This window comes from Eurosta solidaginis, chromosome 4 (assembly GCF_040869045.1).
Source record: "Eurosta solidaginis isolate ZX-2024a chromosome 4, ASM4086904v1, whole genome shotgun sequence".
Taxonomy (NCBI): domain Eukaryota; kingdom Metazoa; phylum Arthropoda; class Insecta; order Diptera; family Tephritidae; genus Eurosta; species Eurosta solidaginis.
The window spans coordinates 156,872,288-156,892,950 of NC_090322.1; the positions used below are offsets into that span (position 1 = coordinate 156,872,288).

At 39.7% G+C, this 20,663-nt stretch overlaps 1 protein-coding gene across 1 annotated transcript; it reads left to right on the plus strand.

Annotated features, from left to right (window-relative positions):
• Nucleotides 1–10,602: 10,602 nt before the first annotated feature.
• Nucleotides 10,603–19,613, plus strand: Caf1-180 (Chromatin assembly factor 1, p180 subunit). The gene is made up of 4 exons (XM_067783504.1): nucleotides 10,603–11,822; nucleotides 16,305–17,643; nucleotides 17,703–17,875; nucleotides 17,986–19,613. The coding sequence occupies exons 1-4, from the start codon at nucleotides 10,746–10,748 to the stop codon at nucleotides 19,276–19,278; spliced, it is 3,882 nt and encodes a 1,293-aa protein (XP_067639605.1). The 5' UTR covers nucleotides 10,603–10,745; the 3' UTR covers nucleotides 19,279–19,613.
• Nucleotides 19,614–20,663: the final 1,050 nt, after the last annotated feature.

Genomic DNA, 20,663 nt, shown 5'->3' on the forward strand with positions numbered 1-20,663 from the left:
TTACAAATATTTCAACATCTCTGTTCCGAAAATTGTCATCGTTCTAAATGAGTGCTGCCAATGTGCCATATAAAAGGCTTGCATTAAAAAGTACTAGTCTACATTTGCACGTCCTCAATTGGTGATTAAACAATTGAAGAAAAGGCAATACATTATAGCAGCTCTTAAGTTCCTCCATGTATTCTTCCTAGCGGTATATGGTCAAATAATGTACCTTTACTGGTTTGTGAGTTAATTGCAATAGCAATATCCTATTTTCTAAGAAAAATATTCTCCTAAACCAATAGTTTGTAATTACAGCCATTTAAAGTAGGTTCTGTAGCGATACCTGTTGGTTTTTAACTTGTTATTATTCTCTGTTAATAATTTTATAATTTGATCAAATTACTTTTTGCTTTTAATTTCAAATAGAAATAAATAAAAAGTTATGCGGCAGTTACTCACGAACGTACGTACCAAAAAAGTGTCAGCTGACACGACCTATCTTATGAGTGTGCAATGTAAACGAAAACTCACCGACGTGCAACGCCCGTACGTACGTAGCCCGGAACGTAGAAATCAAAACAATTTTGATTTTTTCCGTAAGAACGTGGCAGCTGATCGCTCTCTCACTAGACAGAGTTGCCTAGTAAACTTTTGTGCGCTAATTTTTGACCGTTTGCAGTTTTATGCAAAAACACCTAATTAAAGTTTGAAAAATTGTGAAAATAATTCGAAATAATTATGTAAAAGTGCAGATTATAAATATGTAACCTATTTATATTTATTTAATATTAATTCCTGCCTTTTACAACTTCAAAAATTAAATTGGAAAAAGTTGATGTTTCCATAAGCATGCATGCAAAAGGGTCAATGGCAACAGTGCTATCTATCTGTAAACAACACACACACAAATATGTTATGTATATGTACACAGACGCACACATTGATTCCTACGGGCTTGAGGGTTCGGTCAAACGTGTTTCGTACTACAAACGTCCGTACGTACGGCACACGTCGGTGGGTAATTGCCGCTTTAGTTGGATTTAAGATTTCAGAACATTTACAATAATTAATATTGGATACGTATCCTATAATTGGTGACCCCGACGTGATTATCGAGCTACACAGCTTTCCTCGACAATTCAAAGATCCTTAAGAGAATTGTCATCAACTTTTAATTACTTATGCGGCAGTTATGAGGCAGTTACTCACGAACGTACGTACGAAAAACGTGTCAGCTGGCACGACCTATCTTATGAGTGTGCAATGTAAACGAAAACTCACCGACGTGCAACGCCCGTACGCACGTAGCCCGGAACGTAGAAATCAAAACAATTTTGATTTTTTTCTGTAAGAACGTGACAGCTGATCGCTCTCTCACTAGACAGACTTACCTAGTAAACTTTTGTGCGCTAATTTTTGACCGTTTGCAGTTTTATGCAAAAACACCTAATTAAAGTTTGAAAAATTGTGAAAATAATTCGAAATAATTATGTAAAAGTGTAGATTATAAATATATAATCTATTTATACTTATTTAATATTTATTCCGGCCTTTTACAATATCAAAAATTAAATTGGAAAAAGTTGTGTGTGTATTGTTTACAGATAAGCACTGTTGCCATTGACTATTTTGCATGCATGCTTATGGAAACATGAAGTTTCTTTGCACCTAAGAGGTTGTAACCTCTCTACCGGTGTAGGTAAACTTTGGTCCACCGTAAAGTCCCTATCGAATCCGACTAAGCACAAAGACAAAGTTTCCATCGCCTTTGGCGATAAGGTGCTGTCGGATGCGAAAAAATGCGCGAGCGCTTTCTGCCGACAATATATAATGCATCCTACGGTCGGTAGACAGAGAGCCAATAGACACGCACATAAACACAAACTCAGCGCGTCACCAATTACCATCACTGCTAGAGAGGTTGAGGACGCCATTGGTCGCGCTAAACCATCCAAAGCAGTGGGCCCAGACGGCATAGCCATGCCGATGCTTAAAAACCTAGGGAAAGAGGGTTTCAAATATTTAGCGCATGTCTTCAACCTGTCTCTTTCCACCTTTGTCATACCCGAGAAATGGAAAATGGCCAAGGTGGTCCCGCTACTAAAGCCTGGGAAACCAGCTAACGTAGGTGAGTCATATCGTCCGATATCTCTCCTATCGCCAGTGGCAAAGACGCTTGAAGCCATTTTGCTCCCTTATTTCCAAGCACATTTGCAGCTAGCCCCTCATCAGCATGGCTTCAGAAAACTCCATAGCACTACCTCCGCGCTAAATGTCATTAGCACCCAGATAAATTGCGGTTTGAATCAATATCCCCACCATAGAACAGTACTCGTAGCGTTAGACCTATCAAAAGCTTATGATACGGTCAACCATGGCTCGTTACTGCAAGACCTGGAAGGGTCCACCCTTCCCCCATGTCTTAAAAGGTGGACCGCAAATTATCTGGGTGGTCGGCAGGCATCGGTGCAATTCAGAAACGAAACATCAAAACAAAGGAGAATTAAACAAGGGGTGCCACAGGGTGGTGTCCTATCCCCGCTTTTGTTTAATTTCTACATATCTAAGCTACCTTCACCACCGGAAGGAGTCACAATCGTTTCCTACGCCGATGACTGCACAATAATGGCCACAGGCCCAGGCCCAAAGATCGATGAGCTATGCAATAAAATAAACGGCTATCTCCCTGATCTCTCCAGTTTTTTCGCCTCGCGAAACCTGGCATTGTCACCGACTAAATCTTCCGCGACCTTATTTACAACATGGACGCCCCAAATGTCGACCATATTGAACATCCACATCGATGGCACTACGCTACCGACTGTCCTACACCCCAAAATCTTGGGTGTGACGTTTGATCAGGATCTACATTTTGGTGCGCACGCAACCGCAATTGTTCCAAGAATTCAGAGCCGTAATAAAATCCTCAAATCCCTTGCTGGCAGTACCTGGGGAAAAGATAAAGAAACGCTCTTGACCACATACAAAGCAATTAGCCAGCCGATTACGTGCTACGCGTCACCCATATGGTCGCCAAGCCTAAAAACCACCCACTGGAAGAAACTACAGGCCTGCCAAAATACTGCTCTCAGAATCGCCACGGGCTGTCTTCTTATGTCCCCAGAACACCATCTGCATAATGAGGCGAGAATACTCCCCATCAGGGAGAGAAATGAGATGCTGACCAAACAGTTTCTGTTGAATACCCAGAAACCTGGGCATCCCAACAGACATCTGATTGACGAACCAGCACCGCCTAGGGGCCTAAGGAGTTATCTCCGTAAGCATTTTGAGAAAATACGGCACCTGAGAACCCAGCGGTATGAAGCGGAAAAACACAAGCAGGTCCTTGGTGAACTCCATAGACAGGCGTCGGACCTTTATGTCGGGAATTGCCCGGGAATCCAGTACTTGAAGAAAAATATCCAGAACTCGCAGAAGAGGAACGCATACTCCCCAGGGAAACGCGTGTCACTCTTGCTCAACTTCGTTCTGGATACTGTAACAGGTTAAACTCTTACCTATCCAGAATCAACCCCGACATACAAAATGTATGCCCTGCTTGCAATGTGTCCCCACATGACACCAACCATCTCTTTAATTGTAATGTGGAACCAACGCCTCTAACACCCCTTTCCTTATGGTCCACCCCTGTTGAAACGGCAAGTTTCCTTGGACTCCCGTTAGAGGATATTGATGACAATTTGTGATCGGTCGCGGCTATTAGGTGGGGCGAGCATTGCTACAACAACAACAACAACAGCACAGAATGCTCCAAGAGATCAGAATGCCGATCAAGAAGAGGAATTTTCTGATGCAAGCAACGTTGTGAATGCAGATTCACATCAAGCAAGCGGATTCGCAACTCGCGTTCTCGTTCCAAAATTACAAGGCTATGAACTCAATAACGTGGAATCATGGTTTCGTCGCTTAGAATTATATTTTATGCTTCAAGGAATCAATTCTTTGCCATCATCACAACAAGATGATGAAAAGTTTCACGTGACACTCATCAATTTGGATGAGCGGTTATATGATCAAACATATGATGATAGGACGCTTAAAGATACAATTTTAGCCAAGTTTTCTTCATCGTCCGTCGCACGTTTGGAGCAATTGGTATCAGGTATTCAGCTCGGAGATAGCAAACTCAGCCACATGCTAACCCAGCTGCAACGTACAAACGTAACAAGAGACCAACAATTAATCAAGGATTTTTGGTTGCAGCGTCTGCCAACTGCTGCGCGTGCGGTCATCGCTGGCGTTGCTAAGAGCAGTCCAATGATGTCCATTGAAGATCTTGACCTTGTAGCCGATGAAATTAATGACAACATTAAGAAGAATGAAATAGCTGAAATCGGTTTTCAATCTTCCTCTTCGAACATTAGTGCCATTCGAGACAACAGCAGATCCTTATCCGAACGCATGGCAAAAATTTAAAATTCGTTAAATCGCTTGGAAAAGATGTTCAACCGCGATCAAGTTCAGCCTAACAATCGAAGACAATCAAAATCATTTTCTCAGGAAGCTGAATCTAAAGTTTGCTGGTATCACAAAAATTCGGGGAAAGTGCAACACAGTGCAAAGCACCGTGCTCTTTCAGCTCAAAAAACTGAATAGGTTGGCGATGTATGCTTCAAACATCGCCAAAGATGAAAAAACACAACATTTAGTCAACAACAATAATCATCTCACTTCATCTATTCGCCTCTTTGTTAAAGATCGATCCTCGGAACGAACATTTTTAATTGATACTGGAGCAGACGTTTCCGTAGTCAGTGCATCTTCGTTTCAGATCTCACATTTACGCAGCGAATAACACAGCTATTTATACTTTTAGAACCGCTCATTTATCAATTGACTTGGGTTTGGGACGGTCTTTCCAGTGGAAATTTGTCATCGCACAAACCAATCACAACATCATTGGTGCAGACTTTCTCAATTATTTTGGTTTACTAATTGATGTCAAAAATTCTCTTTTGAATGACAATCTCACCAAATTAAGGACAAGATGTCTTCATGCTTGTGGCATTGGAACAATATCAATAAAATCATTTGATTCATCGTGCAGGTATTCCGTTATTTTATCGAAATTTCCTAATATTACTCAACTCAATAAGATTGCTGCGCTACCAGTTGAGTTTTCAACAACGCATGTGATTGAAACTCGCGGAGCACCTGTAACTGCCAAACCTCGAAGACTCACGGATGAAAAGCTCAAAGCGGCAAAGGAAGAATTTGCCTTTTTCACGAAAGTTGGCATTTGCAGACCATCAAAAAGTCCTTATGCATCACCCTTGCATATGGTTCGTAAATCTAATGGTACATGGCGTCCTTACGGAGACTACGGTGCACTTAATGCACAAACTGTTCCAGATAAGTATCCAATTCCCCATATCCAGGATTTCAGCAACATAATGTACGGTAAGTCTATTTTTAGCAAAATAGATTTGAATAGAGCATATAATCAAATACCCATCCGTGAGCAAGATATTCCGAAGACAGCGATAATTACTCCGTTTGGTCTTTTTGAGTTTACGCATCTGACATTCGGTCTCTGTAATGCTGCTCAAACTTTCCAGCAATTTATGAACGAAGTTTTGAGAGACTTAGACTTCACATTTTCATATCTTGATGAAATCTGCATCGCATCTGAATCACCTTCTGAACATATCAACCATCTTCAACAAGTTTTTGAACGACTTCAAAAATTTCAGTTAACACTTAATTCATCTAAGTGAGAGTTTGGAAAAAGCGAACTAATTTTTTTAAGGCATCGCATCTCATCGGAAAGGATTCATCCCTGTCCAAAAAAAAAATTCATGTAATCAAAAATTATCCACTTCCTACAGTTGCTGTGGAGCTAAAAACATTTTTAAATATGATAAACTTTTATAGAAGATTTATTCCTCGCGATATTGAACATCAAAAACCTCTCGTTGATTTAATAAAAGGTAACAAAAAGAAGAACAAAACTCCAATTAAATGGGACTCGAAAACTCTTCAAAACTTTGATGCGTGCAAACAGGCACTAATTAATGCAACGCTTTCAGCACACCCCAAGTTGAATGCGGAGATTGTTTTATGCACAGATGCAAGTTGAAACAGCTGTCTTATACATCAGATTAATGCTGGGCTAACTCAGCCTCTTGGTTTTTTTCTCCAAGAAACTTTCGAATGCACAAAAAAAGTATAGCACTTATGACCGCGAACTGCTTGCCATTTATCTTGGCATTAAGTACTTTCGGTTTGCATTGGAAGGCAGAGATTTTGAAATATAGACTGATCATAAGCCCCTTTCATTTGCTTTCACGAAAAAACATGACTCTTCATCTCCACTTCAAATTAGGCATCTCGATTTCATTGGACAGTTTTCTACTTGTATCGTATATATACCAGGCGAAAAAAATAAAACTGCGGATACGTTATCTCGCATCGAGTTTTTAAAATCAGATCGCGGCGTTATTAATTTAGAACATATGGCAGATGCTCAGCGAAATTGTCCAGAATTACAGAATTTTCTTAACTCCTCTCCCACTTCTCTAAAAATTAAATCTATTCAGCTGCCAAATTGTTCAAAACCAATTGTATGCGATTTTTCTACACAGTCCGCGCGGCCTTTTGTTCCAAAGTCGTTCAGGGAGAAGGTTATATTGAAATTTCACAATATTGCACATACCAGCGCCAGATCCACTTTCAGCACTATTCGACAACGTTTTGTATGGCCACATATGCAATCAGATATAACAAGGTTTGTAGAAGGCTGTATTTAATGTCAACGGTCTAAGGTTAGTAGGTATTCTGCATCACCGTTTGGAAAATATTGTCTGCCATCACAAAGACTTGAACATATCAATATAGATCTTATTGGTCCACTGCCACCATCAAATGGTTTTCAATATTGCCTTACAATCATTGATCGCTATACCAAAGAGTATATATTTGTTAAGAGGCGTCACTCGATACTTTGTTGTTGCCAAAGCAACCCTGTCATGTCGAATGTGATTCTCAAGGAAGTTTTGTTTAGTTTTTTTTAATTGAATCCTATATAGTTATGCGGTAAAGTGACTTTGCATAATTACGATTTTTGGAAAGAGAATTAATTAATTAATTTAATACAATCAGTAAAATAAACACAAATACCCCACGAAAATGTATAGAAAGCGTTTTTATAAATACATCTGATAAAAAAAACCAACGACTACCTTGAGAAAACATCGAGTAATTTGCTTTGGCAACAACAAAAGTATCGAGTGACGCCTCTTGACAAATATATACTCTTTGGCTATACCAGGTGGCCTGAAGCAATTCCTATCACAGATATTAGCGCAAGAACTGTTACAAAAGCATTAATTGATGGTTGGATTTCTCGTTTTGGAGTACCGGTTCGTTTAACTACCGATCAAGGAAGACAGTTCAGTTAAAATCTTTTTAGTGAACTTTCTCGGATTCTCGGCATTGATCATCTTCGTACCACCGCTTACCATCCTCAGTCTAACGGAATTATTAAACGATGGCATAGAACTTTGAAAGCGTCGTTAATGTGTTTTAATAGGTTAAAATGGACTGAGCATTTACCGATTGTCCTGTTGGGATTAAGATCAACATTCAAGCCAGACATCGGATCAAGTCCATCACAAATGGTTTACGGCACTGTACTTAAATTACCTGGCGAAATGTTTATCGATAGTCATTTCAAATCACAGGACGAGTTTGTTAAGGAATTTACTCAGCTAATCAAAACCATCCGACCTGCAGACGCGGCTCATCATTCGACTACAAAACCGTTTGTTAATGGAAAATTAAATGATGTGACGCATGTGTTTATTCGTGTGGATAAAATACATTCATCACTCACACCACCATACGACGGCCCATTTGAAATTAAAAAACGTTTTCCCAAGTTCTATACTATTTTGGTTGGAGATCGAAGTTTGAATATCTCTATTGACAGATTGAAGCTTGCTTTCATTACAATAGAAAAATCTGGAAGTCTGCAAGAAAGTTAATGAAACATTTCGACTTTCAAACATTTTATTTATTGAAAGTCTTGCGGGGGAATACTGTAGCGATACCTGTTGATTTTTAACTTGTTATTATTCTATTTTAATAATTTTATAATTTGATCAAATTACTTTTTGCTTGTAATTTCAAATAGAAAAAAATAAAAAGTTAGTTGGATTTATGATTTAAGAATATTTACAATAATTAATATTGGATACGTATCCTATAGTTCTATAGGTAGTTGTAGCTTTTTTGATAGCAAGGAAATTAACTTTGAATACAAATCTGCTCAAGTAAGATAGAATTCAACCAAAACAATTTCAATCTTTTACCAATGCCGTGCAAATAGGCAGAGAGACTATTCTCAACCACTCGGGTCCTATATTTATATTCCGTCAAACACTGTTAAAATATTAGCTGTAAAAAACTGTAGTCCGATGATCCCTGTCAATAAGAGTTTCTCCCAATGGAACATTTTTTTTTATGGCACATGAAGGAAAACGGGGAAGGTTAATCAGGTGAATAGAAACAGCCTGTATCACCGTAGGACGATGCCATGGAAATAGACATATTTTTATGGAAATTCTCGGAATTATGAAGCTCCAACGAAATCGCCGATGGACCTATGCACTTTGATGTATTTAAATGACTTAAACTCAAGTATCTGTTTTTGTTACATTATCGACAAAAAAATAAGTAGTAATATTTTGACATATAGCAAGAAAGCAATAGATTGTCTTTGCGAAGTTTCAGCCAAATTCGACTATATCTTCATGCCTTTTGAATACTTTACATAATCAAGAGCCCTATGGTTTTATGTAAGCGAGTTATCCGCGAGATTTACCTAAAAAGGAAACCAATCAACTCACAAAAGCCTAACATTTTTTGATCTCACACGATTAATAAAAAAAATCAACCTAATTACGAAGTATACAAAATCTGCTATGAAGTACTATTTCTTGTATGTCTTATGTTCGGACACCATGAAAATGATTTAAGACTTTCCTGGTTTATAGTTAACTGCTTGTTTATTTGTTTTCGAAATGGTACCATCGCAATATACCAGTAAATGCTTCTTTCTTTTCAGTTGCTCTTAAACAAACATAATTCGTATTCAATAATTATAAGCCGGCGTCAAGCTCATGAATTCTTAAATATTAAACCAGGCATGCTTATCCTACGAACCGATATAATTTCGTTACGATAATTAACGTTCATAAACGAAACAAAGTCATTTCGTTTCGTTTATTAACGTTAAGAACGTCAAATTAACGAAATGATTTCGTTTCGTTTTCTGCCATATCAAGACGAAATCAAATCGTTTATGTTGATTATTAATTTCAAGCTATGCTGGCAAAGCTGATTGATGGCGGAGTCATTAAAGGTGAAAGCATTAACCAAGCTGATTGCAACGTTTCTCATGAATTTTGACAGTACGAAAATTTCTCAGAGTATTTTTGGCATTACCACCAACGAATTACCCAACAAATTACATGGAGTTTGTGTGTATGTCCGCTCGCTGTTACCACCTTACGGCTATAGCATTGCCAGCACAATTCAAACATAAAGTATCACGTTTTTGTTAACGTTTTTAACGTTAACGAAAGCTTTTCGTTTCGGTTAAAAACGAGATACAATTTATCTTGATAATTTATTTATCGATAATATTTCGAAGTGTTTCAACGGAAAAGGTGGAAATTTTTTTATAAACGATTAGCTTAACGTTAAGTTGCATCCCTGTATTAAACTATTTGAATAATTAGAAGGGGCTATTTTTGCAATTGACCAATTTTACGCCTTTTTTTTCACCCAACTCCTAAATTGATTTAACATATCTGATGGCAATGAAAGCATACAAAAAATAACCTCGGGGAAAAATTATTTAGTACTGAATGGAAAAAAGTGTGCATTCATTTCACGTTTACATTCATTAAATATTGGGAATGGTTCTTACATTCACAGTCTATATTGAATTATATTTTACCATTCAATAACATACACACTTTAGCTTTGAGTTGAAGTATTTTAAGCCATTCAGGAATGGAGATTTATAATATGCAATCAAACAATCACAAATTTTTAAAAGAATGCTGAGAGAATACATAATCAATTGATTCAATCTTTTTACAGCTCTGGGGCCTTATTCGCTAACTGTGAGTTTTATAGTGTACATAAGAAATTGTGTAAACTGTGAAATTCTGATTCTGTAAAGCAAAACTATGAACAAAAAAACTCACTGATAAAAACTTCGTGAGTTTTCTTGGCAGCCAGTGTACACTATTGTGACATTCAAAACTCATACGCACTGTTACAGAATGACTTTTTTGTTTTCCTGGCGTTTGATGAATATTTTCTCACTGACATAAGACTTTTACATTCAGCGCCCATTCAGCAAAACAATGTAAACAATAATTTACAGAATCGCATGAAAATTTAAAGTGTAAATTGTATGTGCAAATAAGTTTTCAACGAGTGTACATTTTTCAGTTTTGCACAGTTAATGAATTGACCCCCTGATCCCTATCCGTATCTGGTTCATGTACTATTGGAACACGAGGAAACACAACAGCTGACAGCTTGGCAATCGCATCCAACGTCATGTGGGATATTGGCGCGCTTTTTGTTTTCATTCGCGCATGATTTGACATCTCAAAAGTTGATTTTGTAGGTGTTTTGTAGAATTTTCGTACGTTTTATCACATCGATTTTCAATACTAATTTCTTATATTGGATAATTTACGATTAAATTAAAAGTAATGCAAAGTCCGGCAGTAAAAACGCCTGTTGCAACCAAGCGTGCGGGCGTAGCTGCAACAAACAAATCGAGTGGAAAGAAACTTGTGCAGGCACGTCTACCATTCAAAATTATTTCTTCTGGTATTTCCACAGCTGCTGCTGGTGGCGGAGTAGCTCTTAAGGAAAAAGAAGAGGATGCCACCAAAGACGGACGTAAACGTAAATTATCCTTTGATGGTGAACAAAACGAAACAGAAAAAAGTGGAAGCGACGTAGATGCATTACGCGAACGTTCTGCTAGCAAAGAAAACTTAACTGTTAGCTCTAAGAAAAAGAAAATAGCCGCCGATAATGTAGATGATATAATATTATTGGATGATGATGATATTGCTGAAGAAGAAGATGAACCGCCTAAGTTAGACGAGGAGAAAAACAATGATGGGGACAATACTATAACAACAAATGAGATAAAGGAAAATAATGATCAAGCGCCAAAAAATAAAAACAAATTGAAGGCAGTAAAAGGAGAAAGCAGTGGCAGCAAAGTATGTTCTCCACGGACACGACAACATAAAGAGACAATTTTGAAGGATGTCGAAACACCAAAATCAAAAGAGGCCAAAGGAAAAAAAACCGAAACTCCAAAAACAAAAGAGGTGAAAGGAAAGAAATCTGAAACACCTAAAGCAAAAGAGGTCAAAGGAAAAAAAGTAGGTACACCCAATGTTATCAACTCGCCACATACACCCCCACACAAAGATATGAAGGGAAAGAGTTCAAAAACACCTAAACCTAAAGTTGTTGATAAACAACAACCCGATACGCCTAATAGTACGAAATCTAAGAAGGCAACTACGCCAGGAAGTGCTAAAACTATACCGAGCGATTTGAAAGCAAGTAGCAGCGCAACAAAAGTGCAAATAAAATTACCGCTAGGCAGTGCCAAAGTCGGTAAGCGTAGGAAATCAAAGATATCCTTGGATGCAGCTGCAACTGAGATTATATTATCTAGTGATGAAAATGAAGCAAATCCTGTCAAAAAGCCGAAAATAGATAGATCTCGTACAGTGCACAAAAATGAAGGAGATGCTGATAAAGTAAGTAAATTACATCTTTTAGGATATACGCATTTTGTCCATGAGGTTTTGATATTTGAGTAGAGCCAAATCTTACCTGTAGCACAACCCTACTTTGAAGTGGTAATTCCAGGTTAAAAATATTTTAGCATTTACTACTGCCTGTTTTTCTCTGCTTGTCCTTATGTTGTTGTTGTTGTAGCGATTAGGTTACTCCCCGAAGGCTTTGGGGAGTGTTATCGATGTGATGGTCCTTTGTCGGATACAGATCCGATACGCTCCGGTAACACAGCACCATTAAGGTGCTGGCCCGACCATCTCGGGAACGATTTATATGGCCACATTGAACCTTCAGGCCATACCTCCCTCCCCACCCCCAAGTTCCATGAGGAGTTCAGAGGCGGCCTCGCGTTTATTATACACCACTCTGTGCAATATCATATATTTGATCCTGGCATCGACCGCAGTGACAATGTCTTAGAACGTCAAGGCCTATCTGTCCGGTCAGGCGATGCAAATCTAGAAATCATCAACATCTACATCCCTCCTGTCACCTGTTGCCCCAGTGGATACCGCCCTAATATCGAGGCCTTACTCACTGGCAACAATCGCATTATCTTAGGCGATTTCAATGCCCATCACGACCTATGGCATTCAAACTTGCGGGCGGACAGTAGGGGTGAGATGTTGGCGGATCAAATAGACGAAACGACGTTCTGCACTGTAAACGGAGACGCCCCCATACGTATGGTAGGTAGCTGTCATAGCTCGCCAGATATCTCAATCGTGAGCGCAGAACTCGTAAACTGCGTCAACTGGCAGCCGATGGTAACATTGGCATCCGACCACCTGCCCATACTTATTTCGTTCGAACGTACCGCCGACTTTATCGTCACCGAAAAACGCACTTTCATAAACTTCAAAAAAGGAAAGTGGGAAGAATATAAATCTGCAACAGACAGCAGCTTTGCTGCCCTCCCTATCCCGACTGATGCCCGCCAAGGGGAGCGTGCCTTCCGCAAGGTCGTTGAATCCGCCTCGGCACATTTCATTCCCGCCGGGAAAATTCCGGAAATCCGGCCCCACTTCCCGGCGGAGGCCGCGAGCTTAGCGAGGGAACGCGACCTTATAAGACAGCTTGATCCAGGCGACCCCCAAATAAGGGATATAAACCAACGCATCAGATTGCTTGTGGACGAACACAAGCGGGCGAAATGGGAAGAGCACCTAAGAGGTTGTAACCTCTCTACCGGTGTAGGTAAACTTTGGTCCACCGTAAAGTCCCTATCGAATCCGACTAAGCACAAAGACAAAGTTTCCATCGCCTTTGGCGATAAGGTGCTGTCGGATGCGAAAAAATGCGCGAGCGCTTTCTGCCGACAATATATAATGCATCCTACGGTCGACAAAGATAGACGGAGAGCCAATAGACACGCACATAAACACGAACTCAGCGCGTCACCAATTACCATCACCGCTAGAGAGGTTGAGGACGCCATTGGTCGCGCTAAACCATCCAAAGCAGTGGGCCCAGACGGCATAGCCATGCCGATGCTTAAAAACCTAGGGAAAGAGGGTTTCAAATATTTAGCGCATGTTTTCAACCTGTCTCTTTCCACCTTTGTCATACCCGAGAAGTGGAAAATGGCCAAGGTGGTCCCGCTACTAAAGCCTGGGAAACCAGCTAACGTAGGTGAGTCATATCGTCCGATATCTCTCCTATCGCCAGTGGCAAAGACGCTTGAAGCCATTTTGCTCCCTTATTTCCAAGCACATTTGCAGCTAGCCCCTCATCAGCATGGCTTCAGAAAACTCCATAGCACTACCTCCGCGCTAAATGTCATTAGCACCCAGATAAATTGCGGTTTGAATCAATATCCCCACCATAGAACAGTACTCGTAGCGTTAGACCTGTCAAAAGCTTTTGATACGGTCAACCATGGCTCGTTACTGCAAGACCTGGAAGGGTCTACCCTTCCCCCATGTCTTAAAAGGTGGACTGCAAATTATCTGGGTGGTCGGCAGGCATCGGTGCAATTCAGAAACGAAACATCAAAACAAAGGAGAATTAAACAAGGAATGCCACAGGGTGGTGTCCTATCCCCGCTTTTGTTTAATTTCTACATATCTAAGCTACCTTCACCACCGGAAGGAGTCACAATCGTTTCCTACGCCGATGACTGCACAATAATGGCCACAGGCCCAGGCCCTAAGATCGATGAGCTATGCAATAAAATAAACGGCTATCTCCCTGATCTCTCCAGTTTTTTCGCCTCGCAAAACCTGGCATTGTCACCGACTAAATCTTCCGCGACCTTATTTACAACATGGACGCCCCAAATGTCGACCATATTGAACATCCACGTCGATGGCACTACGTTACCGACTGTCCTACACCCCAAAATCTTGGGTGTGACGTTTGATCAGGATCTACATTTTGGTGCGCACGCAACCGCAATTGTTCCAAGAATTCAGAGCCGTAATAAAATCCTCAAATCCCTTGCTGGCAGTACCTGGGGAAAAGATAAAGAAACGCTCTTTACCACATACAAAGCAATTAGCCAGCCGATTACGTGCTACGCGTCACCCATATGGTCGCCAAGCCTAAAAACCACCCACTGGAAGAAACTACAGGCCTGCCAAAATACTGCTCTCAGAATCGCCACGGGCTGTCTTCTTATGTCCCCAGAACACCATCTACATAATGAGGCGAGAATACTCCCCATCAGGGAGAGAAATGAGATGCTGACCAAACAGTTTCTGTTGAATACCCAGAAACCTGGGCATCCCAACAGACATCTGATTGACGAACCAGCACCGCCTAGGGGCCTAAGGAGTCATCTCCGTAAGCATTTTGAGGAAATACGGCACCTGAGAACCCAGCCGTATGAAGCGGAAAAACACAAGCAGGTCCTTGGTGAACTCCATAGACAGGCGTCGGACCTTTATGTCGGGAATTGCCCGGTGAATCCAGTACTTGAAGAAAAATATCCAGAACTCGCAGAAGAGGAACGCATACTCCCCAGGGAAACGCGTGTCACTCTTGCTCAACTTCGTTCTGGATACTGTAACAGGTTAAACTCTTACCTATCCAGAATCAACCCTGACATACAAAATGTATGCCCTGCTTGCAATGTGTCCCCACATGACACCAACCATCTCTTTAATTGTAATGTGGAACCAACGCTTCTAACACCCCTTTCCTTATGGTCCACCCCTGTTGAAACGGCAAGTTTCCTTGGACTCCCGTTAGAGGATATTGATGACAATTTGTGATCGGTCGCGGCTATTAGGTGGGGCGAGCATTGCTACAACAGCAACAACAACAACCACTTACAAAGCAATTGGCCAGCCGATTGCATGCTACGCTTCCCCGATATGGTCGCCAAGCCTAAAGACTACTCACTGGAAGACGCTACAGGCCTGCCAAAATACTGCTCTCAGAACCGCCACGGGCTGTCTCTTTGTGTCCCCAGAACACCACCTACATAATGAGGCGAGAATACTCCCCATCAGGGAGAGAAATGAGATGCTAACCAAACAGTTCCTGTGGAATACCCAGAAACCTGGGCATCCCAACAAACATCTGATTGATGAGCCAATACCGCCCAGGGGCTTAAGGAGTCATCCCCGTAAGCATTATGAGAAAAAATGGGACCTGAGAACTCAGCCGTATGAAGCCAAAAAACACAAGCAGGTCCTCAGTGAACTCCGCAAACAGGCGTCGGACCTTTATGCCAGGAATTGCCCGGTGAAGCCAGTACTCAAAGAACAATACCCAAAACTAGCGGAAGAGGAACGCACATTTCCCAGGGAAACGCGATTCACTCTAGCTCAACTTCGACCTGGATAATATAACAGGTTAAACTCTTACCTATCCAGAATCAAGCGACATACAAAACGTATGACCTGCTTGCAATGTGTCCCCAATGACACCAACCATCTCTTCAACTGTATTGTGGAACCAACGCCTCTAACACCCCTCTCACTATGGTCCCCCCTGTTGAAGCAGCAAGTTTCCTTGGACCCCCGTTAGAGGTTATAGATGACAATTACGTGATCGGTCAACTTCGTTCTGGATACTGTAACAGGTTAAACTCTTACATATCCAGAATCAACCCCGACATACAAAATGTATGCCCCGCTTGCTATGTGTCCCCACATGACACCAACCATTTCTTTAATTGTAATGTGGAACCAACGCCTATAACACCCCTCTCATTATGGTCCACCCCTGTTGAGACAGCAAATTTCCTTGGACTCCTGTTAGAGGATATTGATGACAATTTGTGATCGGTCGCACCTATTGGATGGGACGAAGCACTGCTGCAACAACAACAACAACTGGTTCGGGTTTCTTCATTTTCATTGCCTTTTTCTTTAGCAATTACTGCCGCGGGAATATTCTTAGCCCCTTAACCCGATCTGGAGGAATACGCGGGTGCACTTGCTATTGATGATATAGTACTATTATTTCCATTAAATTTATATTTCCTTTTCTAGGCTACCAATAACGAAGCCGATAAAATGTCCACCAAATCACTTGACGATTCTAGCACTACAGAGTCGGAAGGGCATTCAAATGTGTTGGTACTGGAAATAGGTGGTAATGAAGAAACAGATGTTATTCCTGATTCGGAGTTAGACAGTAGATGTAGCTCGATGACAGTAGTTTCAAAAGACACAGCTTCAAAACATGCCTCCCCTGCTAAAAAAATAGAAACTATTGATAATAAAACTAAAGGCACAGATTCACTAAAACTAAGGGATGCACTTGATAAGAAAATAGGAACTACACAGATTAAAAGCGAACTGGAAACAAATAGCACAGAAACGATTTTTAGTAATAAATCTAAAAACGATCTCAACCCAGCAAGGGAGGGAAATTGTGAAAAGAATAAAATTACACAAATATCTGAACCAACTGGAGATAAGCACAAGAGAGATATTGAGAAAAATTATGCAGATACTTCAATAGTTATTAAGAGCTCTTCATCAGACTCAGATTCTTCAGCTCACACTGAATCCAAATCAAATGCTGAGCAAAGTGCAGCTTATATTATTGGCACCCCAAAGATCATTAAGGAAGATCAAAATAAGTCACTTAAGAAGACATTAACTCCGAAGCAAATGAAATTAATGGAGCAACGACGCAAAGCACGTGAAGAGAAGGAACGCAAATTACAGGAGGAAAGACTACAAAAGCAGCGGGAGAAGGAAGCAAAAGAATTGGAACGCAAACGAGAACGTGAAGAACGTGAAGAGCTACGCCGTAAAGAACGCGAGGAAAAGGATGAACAAAAACGTAAAGAACGCGAAGAACGAGATGAAGTAAAACGTAAAGAGCGTGAAGAAAAGGAACGGAAACGCCTTGCTGAACAGGAAGTAAAGAACGAAGAAAAACGTAAACGAAATGAAGCCAAGGAAGAGGAATTACGTAAAAAGGAAGAGGAACGTAAACGCAAAGAGGAAGCAGATTTGAAGGCCAAAAAGGTAGCTGAAGCATTTCAAAAGTTCTTCAAAACAAAACGCGCATCAAATGGTGAAGATGGTGACGCAGCACAGCAAACAAATCGTAATGAGTCGTATGATTCTAAGTCACTCGCTTTTCGGCCATTCGAAGTAAAAGGAGATATGAAAATGGCCCCAATTTGTAGAAAACAATTGTCACAGGAGCGCAGAGCGCAACTTGATGAACACATTGGAGATGCAAACGGGGAAGCAGTAGTGGAAAAACAAGAGCTATATCTAGCAGAACTTAAGTGTGGCAAAATTATACCCGGCATATGGAGATCTATATCAGTAGATACAAAAGTATCAGATGATGATGTGCAAATCATAGGTTGAGCTACACGTACATTTAACTAATGACTAACTTAATAAATCTTTCACATGTTTCAGATGATGAATTAGATCGCGCTGGGCAAGCCATTGTTGAGGAAACACATGCACCAATTGAACATTTCCGTACTAAATTCTATAAATTTCACGAGAATCGTAGACCGCCGTATTACGGTACTTGGAGAAAGAGAACGAACGTTATAAAAGCAAGACGTCCCTTTGTACAGGATACGGTAAGTTGTACTTAAGCATTTTTTTTCTATATTACCATATAATTGGGTATCTGATAGTGCAAAGTATTCAGCTATGAAAAATATTGAACTTACTTTCTTTTATAAAATAGACATTTTTTGACTACGAAGTTGATTCTGATCTTGAGTGGGAGGATGAGGAGCCGGGCGAATCCCTTGATGGCAGTGACGATGAGAAAGAAAAAGAATCTGAAGACGATGATTACGAAGTTGATAACGAATGGTTTGTACCACATGGTCATCTAAGTGAAGAAGAGATGCAAAATGAGGATGACGACGCAAACACACGCGAAGCACAAAAAGCTAAATTACAAGTGTTACAACAAGAATTTGCACAAGAGATGAAAAAGAAAACCGAAAAGATCAAGCCACGCCTTATCGGCTGCATTTGGACCGATGAAAATGGCAATCAACCTACGCTATGCCCGAAAATTATATGGGACATCTTAAATAATCGTGCAATGTTATGTGAAGCACCACCGCTTTTAGAAGACGCTGAAGTGCCTGAAAAGGTTGAACTAGGCTCACCGACATCAAATCTAAATGAGAAAACAGTTGAAAAAATTAAACCCATTAAGATCACAGAAACAATGCTGAATGATTTGGTGCGTTTGGTTCATGGCAATCATCATTCGAAAAATTTTTTAATAAAAGAATTTATAGCTTATTTAGAAGCTAGTGAAGAGTCAATAAAAAATGGAGAAGTACGTGGGCCAATAAAATCACTGGTGCGAGAAAAAATCGACGATTTCGCAGAATGGACAATTACCGAGTCAACAAAAATGTCGCAAAAAAATAAGAAGAAAAATAAGAAACATCTTTGTTGGGTTGTATCTGCTGATGTCTTAAAGAGGATGGGGCTGGAAAGCTTGGACTTACACAACACTTGGAAATATACATTACAACCAAAAACCGGTACAGACCTCAATAGCACAAAGCCTGACAAAGAAGGTAACGCAGATACCAACGCAAAGGCAGTTGATGCATGCTTTGAAAAGAAAAATGAGTCGAAATCAACACCTAAAGTGACCAAAACAAACAAGATGTCACCATCAAATACGATTACACAGAAATCTTCTACGTCTGGCTGCACGGATCTTAAAAAAAAACCGCCTAAAGATGAGGCCAAAGCATCAAGGGAAAAAATGCCAACCGATGCTGCTACAGCTGAAACAGCAACGGTAAAGGCTAAAAAACGAGTACCGCTACTAATGTCTGTAGCACGTGGGCAACAAATATCGCAGCCAACAAAAAATGCTCTCATTAGCGAATTTTTGAAGAAAAGCAACGCTGAAAAAGTTGATGATGGTGACAAAACTGCACGTGATTCACAAACATCCTCTGCTACGCCCGGAGCAACTAGCGAAGTGGTGGAACTCGATTAAGTTTTTGTAATATTTTCTTTAGTATATACATAATTTTTTTTTTGTAATTATAGTACGATTTCATGTACCGTTCACATATATTCCGTTGTCGCTTTCCACGTTCTAACGCGTAAAGTTTAGTTTAAGCAATGTTTTAGTTAAGTAACATACGTATTCTTATATATACTATACTATACATATTTACGTACATATTTAGAATTTTAGTAGTCAATGAATGTTTATGGTTGGTATGTATGTATAAAGTATTTTTGAATATTCTTAATAAAATACTTATCTCTACAGTGAACCAATTCAATTACATGATGCCTTGAAGTGGCGTTCACTAAATTACTAAATACTAATTTTTGTAGCATATTATTCATATCATACAGACCATGTCAGATAACGTATAAAATAATTTTATTTCCTAATATTATTCATCTTAAAAGAAATACATATCGTTAGCTTAATTCACAAAGGCGCTAATGGATGAATATGGGCTAGATCCTTACACACTGAAGTTCTTCACCATCCTTCCAATTTTAATTATATCCTGATAAGTAGTCGGCAAAATCGCAGTTGGTGACCGCTAAAATTCTTTGTGCATGTAGAATCAACGTTTATCTGCGTTAATCAACTGTCTAATCATAAAGGAATGAAGGTAACAAGCTGGCACCTGGGATTTAGCAGAGCAGAATGAGAGAAAAAACGATTGCCGAAATAGACATGCCCTTCGCAGTAACGAAAGAGAAGAATACTATTTATTATGTGTTGGGGAAAATATGGGATATACACATTATTACCAAAGGTGAAAATGTCAAGACAGCTACCAAAAAAAAGGCTATAAAGGAAAGTAAATGACTGGATCCGGCTAGATTACTCAAAAATCCTCACGCGGCCCGTTTATAAAATCTGCGAAAGTTATAAGGTACATGCAAATCTTCTTTACTTCATAAACATCTCTGGGCGAATTTTGGGGAATTCCTGATAATTATACACCTTCTGCTGACGTTTGAATCGCTGAACTGTCGAATAAATAACTCCTATATTCATTTCATTTCATTTATTAAAAGAAATATATATTAGTACAATAAGATCATGTATGATCTTTTATAGTACAACAGACATTAAATGACAGGATAATAATAAAACATTCAAGTTTTAAATTTAACACATTAACCTAACATATTTAAGGTATATAAAATAATATATGATGGAAACCAAAACAGATGCATAACAGAATATGCTCACTACAATTCATAAAGGAAAAAAAAAGAAAAGTTTAACGTTAGCAAATATTCGCTCCCAACGCTTACGAACGCTTACAAAAAACAATTAGGAAAATAAAAACGAACTTAGTATTAAAATCGGTTATATCTAAATATACAGTAAGCCATTTTCGGAAA